The following is a 19151-nucleotide window of genomic DNA, read 5'->3' as shown; positions in this document are numbered from 1 at the left end:
GAATCAGATATATCCAGAAGGTGGGATATCTTGAAAAACATCTTGGCCTAATTCACTCAAACAAGTCATATTTCCCTCAAATCTTCTTTTCTCTATGCTAATCCTAGCTCTTTAAACTATTCCTTCAAATAATATGGTTTCCACAATGTCTACTATGCTAATCATTTTCTTTTAGGTATATCCCAGTTTATCACTCTTAAAAAGTAATAACAAAAATAACATGAAAACTATGCAGCATGGGGTCCTAACAGGACAGAATAAATAACAGCCTCTCTTGACTTTGATGCTGTACTTTTCCCCTCAGCTTTACTGAGGCATAATTGACATATAACATTGTGTAATTATTGTGGTAACCATTTCACAATATATACATATATCAAACGACCATGTTTAAGGTGTACAACATGGTCATTTGATATATGTATGTATTGTGAAATGATTACCACAATAAGGTCAGTTAACGCATCTATCACCTCAAATAACTACTTTTCTTTATAGAGAGAACACTTCAGATCTACTCTCTTAACAACCTTCAAGTATGTAATAGTGTTATTAATTATAATCACCAAGCTGTACAACTTTAGTATTTATATTATAGCCTGAAGTTTGTTCCTTTGACCAACATCTCATTTCCCCCACCCCTGTCAACCACAATTCTATTCTCTGTTTCTATGACTTCAGCTTTTTTCAGATTCCATATATAAATGAGATCATTCAATATGCCTTTGACTTTATTTCACTTGGCATAACACCATCAAAGTCATGCATATTGTTGCAAATGGCAGGATTTCCTTTTTTATGGCTGAAAAATATTCCACTGTGTATACTATATATTATATAATATGTACACACACACAGTTTATACATACACACACCACCACCACTACATTTTCTTTATTCACTCATCCATCAATGGACACTTAGGTTGTTTCCATGTCTTGGCTATCATAAATAATGCTGCAATGAACATTGGGGTGCAGATACCTCTTTGAGATAATGATTTCATTTTCTCTGGATTTACACCCAGAAGTGGAATTTCTGGACAATACAGTAATTCCATTTAAATTCTTTTGAGGAACCTCCATACTGTTTTCCATAACAGCTATCCCAATTCACATACTTACCATGAGTGCACAACAGTTCCCTTTTCTCCACATCCTTAACAGCATGTTATCTCATTTTTAAAATAACAGCCATTCTAACAGGTGTGTGGTGATACTTCACTGTGGTTTTTTTTTTTTTTGTGGTACGTGGGCCTCTCACTGTTGTGGCCTCTCCCGTTGCAGAGCACAGGCTCTGGACGTGCAGGCTCAGCAGCCATGGCTCATGGGCCCAGCCGCTCTGCGGCATGTGGGATCTTCCCGGACTGGGGCACGAACCTGTGTCCCCTGCATCAGCAGGCGGACTCTCAACCACTCACTGTGCTGCCAGGGAAGCCCTTCACTGTGGTTTTTATTGAGCACCTTTGTATGCACCTATTGGCCATCTGTGTCTTATTTGGGAAAATGCCTCTTCTTGTGCTGTACAGAAGCTTTTTAGTTTGATGTAGTCCCATTTGTTACTGTTCTGATTATTATAGCCTTGTAGTATAGTTGGAAATCAGGAAGTGTGTTGCTTCTGGCTTTGCTCCTCTTTCTCAAGATTGTTTTGCCTATTTGGGGTCTTCTGTAGTCCCATACAAATTTTAGGATTCTTTTATCTATTTCTGTGAAAAATACCATTGGAGTTTTGATAGGGATTGCACTGAATCTATAGATGGTTTTGAGTAGTACAGATATTTTAACAATATTAATTCTTTCAATCAATGAACACAGGCTATCTTTCCATTTATGTCTTATGTCTTCTTCAATTTCTTTCATCAATGTTTTATAGTTCTCAGTGTACCGATCTCTTACCTATTCACTAAATTTATTAGTAAGAATTTTATTCTTTTTGATGCTACTGTAAAATGGGATTGTTTTCAGAATTTCATTTTCAGGTGGTTCATTGTTACTGTATAGAAATGCAACTGATTTTTGCATGTTGATTTTGTATCCTGCAACTTTACTGGATTTACTAGTTCTAACAGTTGTTTTTTTTTTTTTTTTTTTTTTGCAGTACGCGGGCCTCTCACTGCTGTGGCTCTCCCATTGTGGAGCACAGGCTCCGGATGCGCAGGCTCAGCGGCCATGGCTCACGGGCCTAGCCACTCCGCGGTATGTGGGATCCTCCCGGACCGGGGCATGAACCCATGTCCCATGCATCAGCAGGCGGACTCTCAACTACTGCGCCACCAGGGAAGCCCCTTCTAACAGTTTTTTGGTGGAGTCTTTACAATTTTCTCTAAATAAGATCATGTTACCTTCAAACAGTAATAATTTTACTTCTTTTCTGATTTGGATGCCTTTTGTTTCATTTTCTTGCCTAATTGCTCTGGATATGTTGAAGTATGTTCCCTCTACATTGAACATGTTTAGAATTTTTATCAAGAAAAATGTGATGAATTTTGTCAAACGTTTTTTCTTCATCTACTGAGAGGATTATATAATTTTCACTCTTCATTCCATTAATGTGGTGTATCACATTTATTGATTTGTGTACGTTGAACCATCCTTTCATCCCAAGGATAAATCCCACTTGATCACAGTGTGTGATTCTTTTAAAGTGCTGCTGTATTGTTTGCTACTATTTTGTTGAGAATTTTTGCATCTATATTCATCAGAGATATAGGCCTGTAGTTTTCTTTTCTTGCAGTGTCCTTTTTTCTCTTAGAATTAGAAAAACTTTATTATGCAATCATACATCAATTTTTTTGTATTTAATGAACCAATAAAAATCCTCTGTAAAATTATAACTACTAATGATTCCTTTAATAGGAACATTATTTTAGAATTAATTTTTATTTTTTTAATATCTTTATTGGAGTATAGTTGCTCTACAATGTTGTGTTAGTTTCTGTTGCACAACAAAGTGAATCAGCTATAAGTATACATATATCCCCATATCCCCTCCCTCCTCAGCCTCCCTCCCACCCTCCCTATCCCACTCCTCTAGGTCATCACAAAGCATCGAACTGATCTCCCTGTGCTATGCAGCTGCTTCCCAATAGCCATCCATTTTACATTTGGTAGTGTATGTATGTCAATGCAGCTCTCTCACTTCATCCCAGTTTCCCCTTCCCCGCCGTGTCCTCAAGTCCATTCTCTACGTCTGGTCCTTTATTCCTGTCCTGCCACTAGGTTCATCAGTACCGTTTTTTAGATTCCATATATGTGCGTTAGCATACACTATTTGTTTTTCTTTTTCTGAGTTACTTCACTCTGTATGACAGACTCTAGGTCCATCCACCTCACTACAAATAATTCAGTTCATTCCTTTTTATGGCTGAGTAATATTCCATTGTATACATGTGACACATCTTCTTTATCCATTCATCTGTCGATGGACACAAAGGTTGCTTCAATATCCTAGCTATTGTAAACAGAGCTGCAGTGAACATTGGGATACATGTCTCTTTTTGAATTATGGCTTTCTCAGGGTATATGCCCAGTAGTGGGATTGCTGGGTCATATGGTAGTACTTATTTTAGTTTTTTAAGGAAAACGATACTCCATACTGTTCTCCATAGTGGCTGTATCAATTTACATTCCCATCAACAGTGCAAGAGGGTTTCCTTTCTCCATACCTTCTCCAGCATTTATTGTTTGTAGATTTTTTGATGATGGCCATTGTGACGGGTGTGAGGTGATACCTCATTGTGGTTTTGATTTGCATTTCTCTAATGATTAGTGATGCTGAGCATCTTTTCATGTGTTTGTTAGTAATCTGTATGTCTTCTTTGGAGAAATGTCCATTTAGGTCTTCTGCCCATTTTTGGACTGGGTTGTTTGTTTTTTAGATATTGAGCTGCATGAGCCGCTTCTATATTTTGGAGATTAACCTTTTGTCAGTTGATTCCATTCTGAGGCCTGTCTTTTTGTCTTGTTTATGGTTTCCTTTGCTGTGCTAAAGCTTTTAAGTTTCCTTAGGTCCCATTTATTTATTTTATTTCCATTACTCTGGGGGAGGTCAAAAAAAAACCTTGCTGTGATTTATATCAAAGGGTGTTGTGCCTATGTTATCCTCTAAGAGTTTTACAGTGCCTGGCCTTACACTTAGGTCTTCAATCCACTTTGAGTTTATTTTTGTGTATGGTGTTAGAAGTGTTTTAATTTCATTCTTTTACATGTAGCTGTCCAGTTTTCTCAGCTCTACTTATTGAAGAGGCTGTCTTTTCTCCATTGTATATTCTTGCCTCCTTTGTCAACGATAAGGTGGCCAGATGTGCATGGGTTTCTCTTTGGGCTTTCCACCCTGTTCCATTGATCTATATTTGTTTTTGTACCAGTACCCTACTGTCTTGATTAGAGTACCTTTGTAGTATAGTCTGAAAACAGGGAGCCTGATTCCTCCAGCTCCATTTTTCTTCCTCAAGATTGCTTTGCCTATTCGGGGTCTTTCGTGTTTCTATACAAATTGTAAAACTTTTTGTTCTAGTTCTGTGAAAAATGCCATTGGTAATTTTATAGGGATTGCATTGAATCTGTAGGTTGCTTTGGGTAGTATAGTCATTTCCACAATGTTGATTCTTCCAGTCCAAGAACATGGTATACCTTTCCACCTGTTTGTATTGTCTTTGATTTCTTTCATCAGTGTCTTATAGTTTTCTGCATACACATCTTCTGCCTCCTTAGGTAGGTTTATTCCTAGGTATTTTATTCTTTTTGCTGCAATAGTAAATGGGAGTGTTTCTTTGATTTCTCTTTCTGATTTTTTTGTTGTTAGTGTATAGGAATGCAAGAGATTTCTTTTTTTTTTTTTGTGGAGAAAGAATGTTTATTTTTTGACAGTTTAAGGCCCCTCTTTAATTACATCTCTGTTCTTTTCATTTCACCAGATAAAAGAATTTTTCAACCCCTCTCAGTAATAACCCAATGTTCAAGAAACATAAATACTAGGAAATTATTCCACATTTGCTCATTAATTCATGTATGTTTTCATTCAACTAATGCAGCAAGAGTCTAGTGTGTGCAAATATCATGGGAACAACTTACTTGTCCTCTACTCACCATTCTGTATCGTAGGCCCCAATTTTCCTACTTTGTATTCAGTTAAATGGCAAACAGCCGACTGCCATCCTTAGGATAAGCATATTGCTTTACACCATTAATATATTGTCTTCCTCCTTCTCATTTCTATATCATGAACCTCAGTCTCTATAGTCTTCGGAATGCAAGAGATTTCTGTGCATTAATTTTGTATCCTGCTACTTTACCAAATTCATTGATTAGCTCCAGTAGTTACCTGGTAGCATCTTTAGGATTTTCTATGTATAGTATCATGTCAGCTGGAAAGAGTGACAGTTTTACTTCTTCTTTTCCAATTTGTATTCCTTTTATTTCTTTTTCTTCTCTGATTGCTCTAAAACTTCCAAAACTATGTTGAATAATAGCGGTGAGAGTGGGCAACCTTGTCTTGTTCCTGATCTGGAGGAAATGCTTTAAGTTTTTCACCATTGAGAATGATGTTGGCTGTGGGTTTGTCATATATGGCCTTTATTGAGGTAGGTTCCCTCTATGCCTACTTTCTGGAGAGTTTTATCATAAATGGGTGTTGAATTTTGTCAAAAGCTTTTTCTGCATCTAATGAGATTATCCTATGGTTTTTATCCTTCAGTTTGTTAATATAGTGTATCACATTGATTGATTCGCATATACTGAAGAATCCTTCCATTCATGGGATAAACCCCACTTGATCATGGTGTATGATCCTTTTAATGCGCTGCGGGATTCTGTTTGCTATTATTTTGTTGAAGATTTTTGCATCTATGTTCATCAATGATATTGGCCTGGAGTTTTTTTTGTGACATCTTTGTCTGGTTTTGGTATCAGGGTGATGGTAGCCTCATAGAATGAGTTTGGGAGTGTTCCTCCCCCTGTTATATTTTGGAAGAGTTTGAGAAGGACAGATGTTAGCTCTCCTCAAAATGTCTGATAGAATTCACCTGTGAAACCACCTGGTCCTGGGCTTTTGTTTATTGGAAGATTTTTAATCACAGTTTCAATTTTAGTGCTTGTGATTGGTCTGTTCATGGTTTCTATTTCTTCCTGGATCAGTCTTGGAAGGTTATACTTTTCTAAGAATTTGTCCATTTCCTCCAGGTTGCCCATTTTATTGGCATATAGTTGATTGTAGTAGTCTCTCATGATCCTTTGCATTTCTGCAGTGTCACTATTACTTCTTTTTCATTTCTAATTCTGTTGATTTGAGTCTTCTCCCTTTTTTCTCCTGATGAGTCTGGCTAATGGTTTATCAATTTTGTTTACCTTCTCAAAGAACCAGCTTTTAGTTTCATTGATCTTTGCTACTGTTTCCTTCATTTCTTTTTCACTTATTTCTGATCTGATCTGTATGATTTCTCTCCTTCTGCTAAATTTGGGTTTTGTTCTTCTTTCTCTAACTGCTTTAGGTTATTTGAGATTTTTCTTGTTTTTTGAGGTAGGATTGTATTGCTGTAAACTTCCCTCTTAGAACTGCTTTTGCTGCATCCCATAGGTTTTGAGTCGCCGTGTTTTCATTGTCATTTGTTTCTAGGTATTTTTTAGTTTCCTCTTTGACTTCTTCAGTGATCTCTTGGTTGTCTAGTAGCTTATTGTCTAGCCTCCATGTGTATTTTTTACAGTTTTTTTTTCCTGTAATTGATATCAAGTCTCACAGCATTGTGGTTGGAAAAGATGCTTGATATTTCAATATTCTTAAATTTACCAAGGCTTGATTTGTGACCAAAGATGTGATCTATCCTGGAGAATGTTCTGTGTCTACTTGAGAAGAAAGCATATTATATTGGTTTTGGATGCAATGTCCTATAAATATCAAATTAAGTCCATCTGGTCTAATGTGTCATTTAGAGTTTGCATTTCCTTATTTATTTTCTGTTTGGATGATGAGTCCATGGGTGTAAGTGGGGTGTTAAAGTCACCTACTATTATTGTGTTACTGTTGATTTCCCCTTTTATGGCTGTTAGCATTTGCCTTATGGATTGAGGTGCTCCTATGCTGGGTGCATAGATATTTACAATTGTTATATCTTCTTGGATTGATCCCTTGATCATTGTCCTTCCTGGTCTCTTGTAGTAGTCTTTATTTTAAAGTCTATTTTTTCTAATATATTATTATTCCAGCTCTCGTTTGACTTCCATTTGCACGGAATATCTTTTTCCATAACTTCAATTTCAGTCTTTATGTGTCCCTAGGTGTGAAGTGGGTCTCTTGTAGACAGCATATATATGGATCTTGTTTTTGTATCCATTCAGCCAGTCTGTGTCTTTTGTTTGGGGCATTTAATCCATTTACATTTAAGGTAATTATCGATATGTATGTTCCTATTTCCATTTTCTTAATTGTTTTGGGTTTGTTTGTGTTAAGACTTTTCCTTCTCTTGTATTTCCTGCCTAGAGAAGTTCCTTTAGCATTTGTTGCAAAGCTGGTTTGGTGATGCTGAATTCTTTTAACTTTTCCTTGTCTGTAAAGGTTTTAACTTATCTGTTCAATCTGAATGAGATCCTTGCTGGGTAATCTTGGTTGCAGGTTTTTCCCTTTCATTACTATAAATATATCTTGCCACTCCCTTCTGGTCTGTAGAGTTTCTGCTGAAAGATCAGCTGTTAACCTTATGGGGATTCCCGTGTATGTTATTTGCTGCTTTTCCCTTGATGCTTTTAATATTTTTTCTTTGGGTTTACTCTTTGTTAGTTTGATTAATACGTGTCTTGACATGTTTCTCCTTGGGTTTATCCTGTATGGGACTCTCTGTTCTTCCTGGACTTGACTACTTCTTTTCCTATGTTGGGGAAGTTTGCAACTCTAATCTCTTCAAATATTTTCTCAGACTCTTTTTTTTTTTCTTTTTCTACTGGGACACCTATAATTCGAATGTTGGTGTGCTTAATGTTGTCCCAGATGTCTCTGAGACTGTCCTCCATTTTCATTTTTTTTTCTTAATCTGCTCTGTGGCAGTTATCTCCACCATTCTATCTTCCAGCTCACTTATCTGTTCTTCTGCCTCATTTATTTTGCTATTGATTCCTTCTAGAGTATTTTTAATTTCAGTTATTGTGTTGTTCATTACTGTTTGTTTGCTCTTTAGTTCTTCTAGGTCCTTGTTAAACGTTTCTTGTATTTTCTCTATTCTATTTTCTAGATTGTGGATCATCTTTACTATCATTACTCTGAATTCTTTTTCAGGTAGTTTGCCTATTTCCTCTTTATTTATTTGGTCTCGTGGGCTTTTACCTTGCTTCTTTACCTGTAAGATATTTCTCTGTGTTCTCATTTTACCTAATTTACAGTGTTTGAGATCTCCTTTCCCTAGGCTGCAGGATCATAGTTCCTTTTGCTTCTGTTCTCTGCCCCCAGTGGTTAAGGTTGGTCCAGTGTCTTGTGTAGGCTTCCTGATAGGAGGGACTGATGCCTGCGCTCTGGTGGGTGGAGCTGAGTCTTTTTTCCACTGATGAGCAAGGCCAGGTCAGGTGGTGTGTTTTGGGGTGTCTGTGAGCTTAGTATGAGTTTAGGTAGTCTGTGTGCTGATGGGTGGGTTTGTGTTCCTGTCTTGTTTGTTGTTTGCTGTGAGCAGCTGGGAGCTGCTGGCAGTTGGGTGGAGATGGGTCTTGGATTCAGATGGAGGCTTCTGTGACATCTCTCAGTGATTAATCTTCCTTGGAGCCGGGAATTCTGTAGTGTTCCAGCACCCTGGACTCAGTGCTCCCACTCCAGAGCCTCTGGCCCAACTTCTGGTCGAGGGACCAAGACCCCACAAGTCGCTCATCCCGGCAATAAAGGGGATTAAAAAAAAAAAAAAAACTAACAAAACCCCAGACAAATGTTATAAATTAAAATCAAACAATCAGAAACAGAAACAAGGAAGCACACACACACACAAAAGAAAGAAAAATAGAACCAAATAAATCAAATAGCAAGAGAACAACCAGACAAACAAAAGAACCCAAGAATGAAATCAAACAATTAAGAAGAAAGGTGACAAAAACCAAGAAACAAAACCAAAGCAGAGTGTCAACTGAAGAATGAAGCAAAGAAACAGAACAAACTGACAAAAATGATATAAAAAAAGAAAAAGAAAAAGAGAAAGGGGAAAGATGACAGAACAACAGAAAAGCAATGTAGAAACAAATATAAAAAAAATAGAAAGTATATTTTAGAAAAAAAAAGACAAACAAAACCCTGGAGAAATGGTAAAAACAAAATCAAACAAAAAGAGAAACAAGGAACACAAACACACATAAAAGAAACAAAAACAGAACAACCAGACAAACAGAAGAACTCAAAAGTGAAATCAAACAATTAGGATTAAAACTAACAAAAACACATAACCTAAAAACAAAACCAAAGCAGTGTGACCACTAAAGAATAAAGCAAGGAAACAGAACTTATAAAAATGATTAAAAAAATAACAATAAAATAAAATAAAAAGGGAAAAAACACAAACAGAAAAGCAAAGTAGAAACAGAAATATATACATTAAAAAAAGGAAAATTTATTAAAGAAAAAGAAAAAGGAAAAAAATTAGGGAAAAGAACACAGAAAAGTAAAAACAGAAATGTATAAAAAAAAAAGAAAGTAAAAATATGTTATAAAACATGGAGATCCCAAAAGAGTAAAAAACAAAAAAAACAAAAAAAACATAAAACCAAAAAAAACCAAAAAAAAAAGCTAGAACCAAGAACAGAATGAATCAAAACATAATGAAATTAATAGCAATAATTATGTGTCCCTGGCATCTCTGCTGTAAGTGTCCTTGCATATGCCGTGAGCTAGAGCCCACCTCCGCCTCCCCAAGAGGCTCTCCTCTGCCTCTGGGCTGGTCTCTAGACCTTCTGTGGGCCCTGTGGGCACCACTCAGACTCTGATCTGGCCCAATTCCTGCATGTGCTGCCCCCAACGTCCACAGCTGCCAGAGCTAGACCATTTTCATTTGTGGGAACACTCATTGTCTACTCAGATATTCCTTAGATGCAGGATCTACCTAGCTGATTGCAGGGATTTAGTCTGCAGCTTGTACAGCTGATGGAAAGATTTTTGATCTTCCTTAGTCACCCCGTCCCGGGGGTTCAGCTCTGGTTTCATTCCCACCTCTGCGTGTGGTCCACCCACAGGAGTCTGGTCCTGAGGCTGCCTTGGAGCTCTAGGGTCTGCCCCCGTGAAGACCAGGTGCAGAGGTGGTATGACTGCTTGGATCATGGGAGCCCTTACAGCCCCAAATGCACAGCGAAGCTGCCAGCCACAGGCACAAGAGATATGGTCGTAGTGAGGGCCTTTTCTGGCGCCCGGCATAAGGCACATGAGGGCCAGCCCTTGCCAGGGTTTTTCTGGCACCCGGCAGCAGGTGTGCAAGGGCCAGCCCTGAGAGGGTTTTTTTGCCCTGCAGCCAGCACGTGAGGGCCAGCTCTCAGGGGGCTTTGTTTATTGCTCGGCAGCCAGCGCACAGAGCCAGCCTTGAGTGGGCTTCTTTTATTGTTGTCAGCAGGCACTGGCATGTAGGGAGAGAGAGGTTACAATGGTGGCTCCTCACCCCTCTTGTGACTCAGCAATAGCGCCCTGCTTCCATGGCAGTCCAGTCTTCCTCCACAGGCATTCCCTGCTGCAGATTTCCTCCCTCCTGTCCCCTCAGTCCGTTTCCCCACAGCCCACAGCAGTTCTCACTCTGGGCCTGTTCTCCAATCCCCATGCACCAGCCCCCAGCCCCCTTGCACACCTGTGAATAGAAGTCCCAGTCCGGGGCACATAGGGCTGAGGTATGGACCATCTGTGTACTTCTCACTCTGTCCCGTCTGCCACAGATTGGCTGCTTCACCTTCTTCTGACAGCCTCAAATGCTGCCCTTCTGTCCCAATCGATTTCCCCGTCGGAGAGGGGGTTTCCCCAAATTCGCGCATTTCTCCTCTGCTTCAGCTCTCCCGACCCAGAGTGCAGGTCCTGTCCTACTTCCTCTCCTTCTCCTTCTCCCTTCTTTTTTCCGTCCTACACAGTTATGCAGGGATCTTTATAGTCCTTTCCAGTGTCCAAGGTCTTCTGCTAGTTTTCAGCCAGTGTTCTGTGAGAACTGTTGCATCTACAGATGTATTCCTGACGCATCCGTAGAGAGAGATGAACTCCATGTCTACTTACTCCTCTGCCATCTTGAATCTCTTCTTGTAGCATCCTTATCTGGCTTTGGTATCGGGGTAGTGCTGTCCCTGTAAAATGAATTTGGAAGCGTTCACTCCTCTTCAACTTTTTCACAGAAGAAATTGAGAAGAATTGGTATTAATTCTTCTCTATATGTATATGTATGGTAGAATTCACCGGGGAAGCCATCAGGTTGTGGGCTTATTTTTGTTGGAAAGTTTTTGATTGTTGATTCAAGTCTCCTTACTCCTTTCGTCTGTTCAGATTTTCTGTTCCATCATGGTTCAGTCTTGTTAGGTTGCATGTTTGCTAGGAAGTTATCTGTTTCTTCTAGGTTATCCAATATGTTGGCAAATAATTGTTCATAGTAGTCTCTTATAATCTTTTGTCTTTCTATGGTGTTAGCTGTAATATCTCCACTTTCACTTAGAATTTTGAGTCCTTTATTTCCCCATGGTTAGTCTAGCTAAACATTTGTCTCTCTTCTTTAAAAGCCAACTCTTTTTGTTGCTTTTTTCCTATTGTCTTTCTAGTTTCTATTTCTTTTATTTCTGCTCTAATATTTACTATTTCCTTCCCTCTGCTAACTATAGGCTTAGATTGACCTTTTTTTTCTAACTCCTTGAGGTTTAAAATTAGGTTGTTTGAGCTGTTCTTTTCTTCTAATGTAGGCATTTAGTGATATAAATTTCTCTTAGAACTTTTTTTTTTTTTTACATCCCATAAGTTTCGCATGTTGTATTTTCCTTTTCATTGTCTCAAGATAATTTCTGATTTCCCTTCTGATTTCTTCTTTGATCCAATGGTTTTTCAGGAGCATACTGTTAAATTTCCACATATTTGTGATTTTTTTCTTTTTCTTTTTGTTATTGATTTCTAGTTTCACACAACTGTGGTTAGAAAAGATTCCGGACATGACCTCAGTCTTCTTAAATTTGATAAGATTTGCTTTCTGGCCCAATATGATTTATCATGGAGAATGTCCCATGTATGCTTGAGAAGAATGTATATTCTGGCGCTGTTGGATGGAATATTCTGTATATGTCTTAGGTTCATTTGGACCATAGTGTTATTCAGGCCTTCTGTTTCCTTACTAATTTTCTGTCTGGATGATCTATCCAATATTTATAGTGGGGTATTGAGGTTCCTAATTATTACTGTATTTCCATCTATTTCTCCATTCAGTTCTATTAATATTTGCCTTAAATACTTAGGTGCTTCAATGTTGGGTGCACATATATTTACAATTGTTATATTCTCTTGATGAATTGACCCCTGGACCATATAGTGATCTGTCTCTTGTGACCAATTCTGACTGAAAGTCTATTTTATCTGATGTAAGTATAGCCACTCTTACTCCCTTTTGGTTTCCATTTGCATGGAATATCTTTTTTTATCCATTCACTTCCAGCCTGTATGTGTCATTAAAGCTAAAGTGAGTCTCTTGTAGGCAGCATATTGTTGGATTCTTTTTCTTTTTTTATCCTTCATCCCCTCTGTGTCTTTTGGTTGGAGAATTTAGTCCTTTAGCATTTAAAATAATTATTAATAGGTAATTACTGTCATTTTGTTAATTGTTTTCTGAGTATTTTTTTAAGTCTCCTATCCTTTGTTCCTCTCTTGCTGTCTTACTTTAATTTTTTTTTTAAACTGGTATGCTTTAACTCCTTTCTCTTTTTTTTGTATCTATCATAGGTTTTATTCTTTGTGGTTACCACGAGGTTTACATTAAACATCTTATAAATATAACAGTTTATTTTAAGCTGATTACAAACCTTCACTTGTGATGTTGTGCAATGATGCATCTGATACTGTTAGTGTTTTCAGTAGAAATGATGCATTATCATCTCGGAGTCTAGTCAGTTAAAATCCCAGGGAACTTCTATTCATTCATTTATCAGCTACTGAAAGGATGCCTTTACTATACTTGGTACTGGGAACATGGAGGCCAATAAGACATATGGTTCCTGTCCTCAAGGAGTTCAAAGTTTAATGGGGACATAATAATTATATAAACAATTTACAAAATTACAATTGTGCTAAGAGCACCAAAGAGAAGTACCACAGGTTGGGAGCATATACCATGAGCGATTCTGAAGTAAAAGGAAGTAGCGCTTTGAGGAAGAGATATAAGCAAAGACTTAAGATTAAGAGTTAAGAATTGAGAGAAAGAACAACAGCACATGCAAAATTGAAAAGGAGCTGGATGACAAGGCAATGAGAGATCAGTCTGGTTCAAGTACATTGAGGAAGGTAAAAGGGGACCTGGAAGTAAGTGAGTGAGATCTTGCAAGAACTTGGAGAACAGTTTAAGGAGTTAGGACTTAAAGTGTAATGAGAGGCCACTAAATGGTTTGAAGCAGGGGAGTAATGAGAAGGGATTTACAGTTTAAAAAGCAAATACTTACTACGTGTGGAAAACAGATTCAAGTAAAGAATGGTTGTAGGAGACCAATTGGGAGGGAGGCAATGGCCGTAGTCCAGGCAGGGGATGACGCAGCACAGGCTAGGCTGGAGGTGGTGGTAATACAGAGAGATTCAAGATCTATTTAGGGCTTGATGACAGACTTTATGTGAGGAATAAGGAAGAGGAAAGTGTTAATGCTAACTTTTTTTGCATGAAAAATGGAGGAGATGATAATGCCATTTTACTGAGAAAGCAAATTCTTATATAAAAAGTGTTGTCAGACTGGGCTTCCCCATCCTGAACTTGGGTAATTAATGTTTTCAACTTACTGCAAGACCTTTATATTCATCCCTGTTGATTTTTTCATTTCTTTGGCTCATACTTCCAGTCGGTTCGGATATTTCAAAATCTTTAGTCTATCATCCAATGTCTCCTATAAATCCTCCCAGCTTTTTATCATCTACAAATTTGGTAAGTCATACTTTGTTATCATTTACTAAGTTGTTGTTAAGCATGTAAAAAGAGGACAGAATTAAGTACTCAGCCCTTCAGTGCATCCTTAATAATCTCCCTTCAGGGTGGCACTGGTTCATTAAGCAATACAACTGAGGAGTGTAACCAGCACCAGCAATAACACTAAACACTGAGGATGTGCCTAGCACTTAATGTCCATTATTTAATTTATTCTTCATGAAATTAATTTTTTCCATCCTCAAATACTCATTGAGCTCTTGTTATGTGTCAGGAACTAAGATAGGGACTATTATCATCCCCATTTTAGAGATAAGGAAACTGAGGCTCAGAGGTGAAGTAACTGGTCCTAAGTAACACACTTAGTAAAGGACAGAGTTATAATATGAACCCCAGCTTGGAGACCCTCCAAACATATGCTGCTAAAAATTGAGTTTTTATTTCATATACTTAAATTTTATATTTTTTTAATTCATAAGTCCAGCTCTAAGGTGTAAGTGAGCGTGCGCGCTCATTAGGAATTTTTCCAGACCAGTTTCTCTGTTACTTATATCAAAGAACTTCTCAGTATTATCTCTAATACATATTATAATTTCTACATATTCTTCATGGCATCATGTTTTTAGTTAAACTGAGGGCTTTTTCCCACATCTACCCTCACAAAGTTCAGTTTCTTGATCAGATAGACAATTCTTCTCTCTTTATCTCTTCTTTCATAGTCAGCATTATAAATGATCCTGTTCAAATTCTAATATCTTTATTAGGTTAAAAACCAATTGTTTGTAGAAGTCTAAGAAATGAAGATTTTTTTATATAGGTGGGATTTGCTGTTTACATTTTAAGAAAAATTGCTCTATTTCAAAAATACTTTTTATGAAATGGGATAATTGAATTTCACAATATTCCCTTTACACACAAATAATAATAACAAAAAGTTGTGAGGTTGGTAAGTTAAGAAAATAAATGCAAATAAGGTAAACAAGATTCTGAACGAACAGGACTCCTCCTGTCTTCAATTCCAAAGAAATATTCCCAGAAGAAGAATGTACTGGTTTAAAAAAAAAAAAAAAAAAAGAAAGTACAGAATTAACCCAGAACACACTTGGTTTTTACCAGTAAGTCAATTTCATTTCAGAAGTGTGACACTCTATGTCCAGGAGGTATATAAAAAAATTCTGTCAATATCATAACTCAATAAAAAATTTTCAGTTTAGATAAAGAATAGTTGTTTTATAAGGCTTATTGGTGCAAGACATTATACAGCCAAGAAAATGTTACCAAAAATCTAACTGGCTATGATGACTGTCATTTTAAAATTCAGGAACACGACAGAGGGGTTTTACCAAGTAAAGTCTCAGCACTCAGCTTCTAACACATTATAGGTTTTTCAAAGGCTGTATTTATTTAGTTTTAACAACAACAAAAGAGCTACATCTACTTAGTTTCTCACTTACACGCAAAATATACTTCTTCAAACATCAAAATAAATGTTTCCTAAGCACTAACATACCTAAGAAAATTCACTCACCTCTAAGTTTCTGGAGGTCCTCCTTCAAATCAGGCCCTGCAAGCATGAAGATACTTTCTGACACAGGATTCTTATCAGTAAGACTTTCATTGCTGGTATTCACAATAGCTGTACAGTTCAGTAATGCCACATCTCCTTTCCTGAGGAAAATAAATAAGAGCAAGTGTGGGGAAGAGGAGGCAGATAAGAAAGCTAGTTTCTAATTGTTTCAAAACATTCTATCTTCACTCCCTTCACAACATTGGTTTTACCAGTTCACAAGCTTAAGCAATAGTAAAAAGTTGTTCCTGATTCAGAAAGGCTAATATGGCATCACAGATAGATCTTGAACGCAATTGCTGTAACCCTGAAACCCACAAAACCATCATGTCATTCCTTTGCTTCTTACATAAGAGATGTGTGTGAGATGGGGAGTGACAGCTAATGGGAACAGGACTTTGGGGTGATGAAAATGTTCTAAAATTGACTCTGGTGACGGCTGCACAATTTTGTGAATATACTAAAAGCCACTGACTTGTACAATGTAAACTAGTGCATTTGTATGGTATATGAATTACATCTCTAAAGCTTTTTTTAAAAACAGAAATGTACTACTACTACTACATGCAACAACATAGACGAACTTTCAAATAATTGTGTTGAATGAAAGAGGCCAGGCTGAAAAAAAGAGTACACGATTCCATTTATATAAAGCTCTAGAAAATGCATACTAATCTATAGTGACAGAAAGATGAATGATTGCTTGGGGATGTTGAGGCAGGGAGGGGCAGGAGAGAGGGATTACCAAGGGACACAAAAAAACTTCCGGGGTGATAAATATATTCACTATCTTGATTCTGGTGATGGGTTCATGGGTGTATACATGTCAAAATTTACCAAACTGTACACTTTAAATATATGCAGTTTATTGTAAGTTAATTAAGTCTCAATAAAGCTGTAAATGTGTATGCAAAGTAATATTTCAATAATGCAAGGGTTCACAAAAAAGAGTTTAGAAAAAAATATGAAAAAAAGAAATTAGAAGAAATTATGAGAAAGTATTATTATATCATGATATGATTTAACCAAGGAATTACCAGAGAACCACTTTTCCATTGATATCCTTATTGTAAAGAAAAGGTGATCTAATAGTCTCTTCCTGATATGTTTCAGCTGCAGTATCAGAAGTAGTTAATTGTTCTTCACAAGAATTGCCCCAGCTTGGTAGTGTATCCACATCCACAAACTGGGAAGGTGCACCCAAGGGATCCATGGAATGGGAACTTCAGCTTGTCTTTTCCCAAATTCCTCAGCAATTCAATATTCACTGTAGACTTTAGCTTAAGAGAAAAGAATCATTTTAATAGAGAAGCACAGGTATTACTTTACTTCTATTAGAGTAAAAAACAAAACTCTGCTGTGAAATGCTCCAATAGTACATTGTGTGATTATAGTCACTTAAACAGTCCATTAAAAAATCAAACGTACAATGAATTACTACGGCTTTTTTAAACAGGAAGAAAGAGGGATTATTTAAACACAAATTATTTTCAAAGAATTACAGTCATTTAAATAATCACACGGCCCATCAATTCTACTTTCCAGAAACACAGGACTATTCATTCAACATTCATTGAGTGTCTGCTATTGGCGGGGTAGGCGGAGTGTCAGGTGCTGCAAGAGATACAAAGATAATATGAACAACTTAAAAAGTTCAGTCTAATACGGAAGATGAGAAGCAGGGAGGTTACTGCAATCAGGTAGTAAGAGATAAAGGTCTGAACTATGTAGAGACAGATAGAGAGGAAGGCATAGATTTGTGAGGCAACATACAAAGGAAAAATTAACAGGATTTGAAAATTTATAGAATATAGTATATGAGACACCAATGTGGTATAAGGTTGGTTGTACAGAAATGTAGAAATTAGAAGAGAAGGGTGATAGGAAGACATGTAGTGTCAAGTCACAGAAACTCATGGGAAATTTAACATGATACTTCATTTGGCAATAAGTCAGGTAGCTATTTCAGAAAAATGGTAGATTCGTTCATTCAATAAATCTTTATAAGCAGCTATTATGTGTCAGGTATTGTTCTAGTTACTGCGGACACACAGTGAATAAGACAGAGCAAGTCCCTACCCTTAGAGAGCTGATGCTTCCTTGAAAGCAGATGAAAAACGATAAACAAACAAGCAAGCAGGTATCTAATAGAACGACTGGAGGCAGTGAGTATTGTAAGAAAAAGGTTCTATCTGAGCAGAGAGCTAAATAAAGTGAGAGAGAGCAAGCCATGTGAAGCTCTGGAGGGTGCGTCAGGCAGAGGGAATGGCAAGTACAAAGGCCAAAAGGGCAGGGAGGAGCTTGGTCTATTCCAGAAGAGCGTAGAGGCTGGTTTGGCTACAGTACAGTGAGCTAGGTAATGAGTAGCAGGTGATGAGGTTGGTGAGCCAAGGAAAGGCCAGATGATCTAGTTTGTAAGCCATGATAAGAAGTTTAGATCTTAATGTAAATGAGGGTAAGCTATTAGAGGGTCCCTATAAGGATAATGACTTAATATAAATATTTGAAAAGATTACTCCAGCTACAGTGAAACTGAGTGGGGGCAAGAGTAAACGCAGAGACCAGTAGAAAATGACTGGAGTAATCTAGGTGATGGTGATGAAGGTGGTGAGGAATGGTTAGAATTGGAATGAATTTTGAAGGTAGGGTCAACAAGACTTTCTAAATGCACCTGAGGGGGTGAGGGAAAAGAACAGAATCAAAGGTTACTCCTAGATTTCCTGCTTGAGCAATTAAATAGATGGTAATGCTACTTATAGAGAAGGAAAAGACTGGAGTAGGTTGCAGGTGGAGTAATAATCAAGGTATTTTTTTCCTTATGTTTTCCTTTTGTTAGTTTGAGATACCCATTATATGCCCAAGTATGTATATCAAACATGCAATTGGCTGGCTACATGAGGCTAGAGCCCAGAGGAGAGGTCAGGCTAAAGATATAAATCTGGAAGTCTCAGCATATGGATGGTATTTAAGACCACCAAGAAAGAAAATGCAAATGGAGAACAGATCCAAGGACTCAGTCCTAAGGCCAAATTTAGAGGCTGGAAAGAGGAAAAGTTTAAAAAAGAGATAGAAAAGCACTGATAAGAATGGAAGATCGGGAAAGTGTGGTACCCTAAAAGCCAAGTGAAGAAAGTAACTTTAGACAGAATGCTCAAGAGGGATCATCTAGGGTTAAATGCTACTGAAAGGTTGAGTAAGGACTAAGAACTAATTAGTCGGTTTGGTAAATTGGAGATAGCTGGTAACACTGAACATACATGAGAGCAAAGAGATGATTAGGGAATGACAGCTGGTACGTGAACTTCCTGAGAAGCTTTTCTGTATGATCCTTATGTTTGTTAAGAGTCAAGGAGAAAAAGCATGCCCTTCTATATCTAATATCTTGCTGTTTCTTGCTGAGAGACATGGGATACTAATTGGAATGAACGATGGATTTGACACAATATTCTAATTCCTGCACCAACACTGTGTGGTAGGAAATGTGCTCATTTATATAACTATTTCAGA

At 37.4% G+C, this 19151-nt stretch overlaps 1 protein-coding gene across 6 annotated transcripts in view; it reads right to left on the bottom strand.

The window, feature by feature from the left end:
• GDAP2 (ganglioside induced differentiation associated protein 2) overlaps positions 1-19151 on the bottom strand; it is a 71003-nt gene that overhangs the window by 45148 nt on the left and 6704 nt on the right. For all 6 annotated transcript variants that reach the window (XR_003794420.1, XR_003794419.1, XM_029228492.1 and 3 more), the window contains 2 exons: positions 16682-16924; positions 15606-15745 (listed from right to left, as the gene is read on the bottom strand). Coding sequence is in view for 4 of the 6 variants with exons in the window: in XM_029228492.1 (XP_029084325.1) it covers positions 15606-15745; positions 16682-16857 (316 nt within the window). In the remaining 2 variants the exon portion in view is untranslated. The remainder of the gene's footprint in view (positions 1-15605; positions 15746-16681; positions 16925-19151) is intronic.

Source organism: Monodon monoceros, unplaced genomic scaffold (assembly GCF_005190385.1).
Source record: "Monodon monoceros isolate NGI ecotype Baffin Bay Population unplaced genomic scaffold, NGI_Narwhal_1 Super_Scaffold_18, whole genome shotgun sequence".
Classification (NCBI taxonomy): domain Eukaryota; kingdom Metazoa; phylum Chordata; class Mammalia; order Artiodactyla; family Monodontidae; genus Monodon; species Monodon monoceros.
Note: the sequence above shows the minus strand (reverse complement) of the source record. Positions and strands in the feature narration are given on the sequence as shown.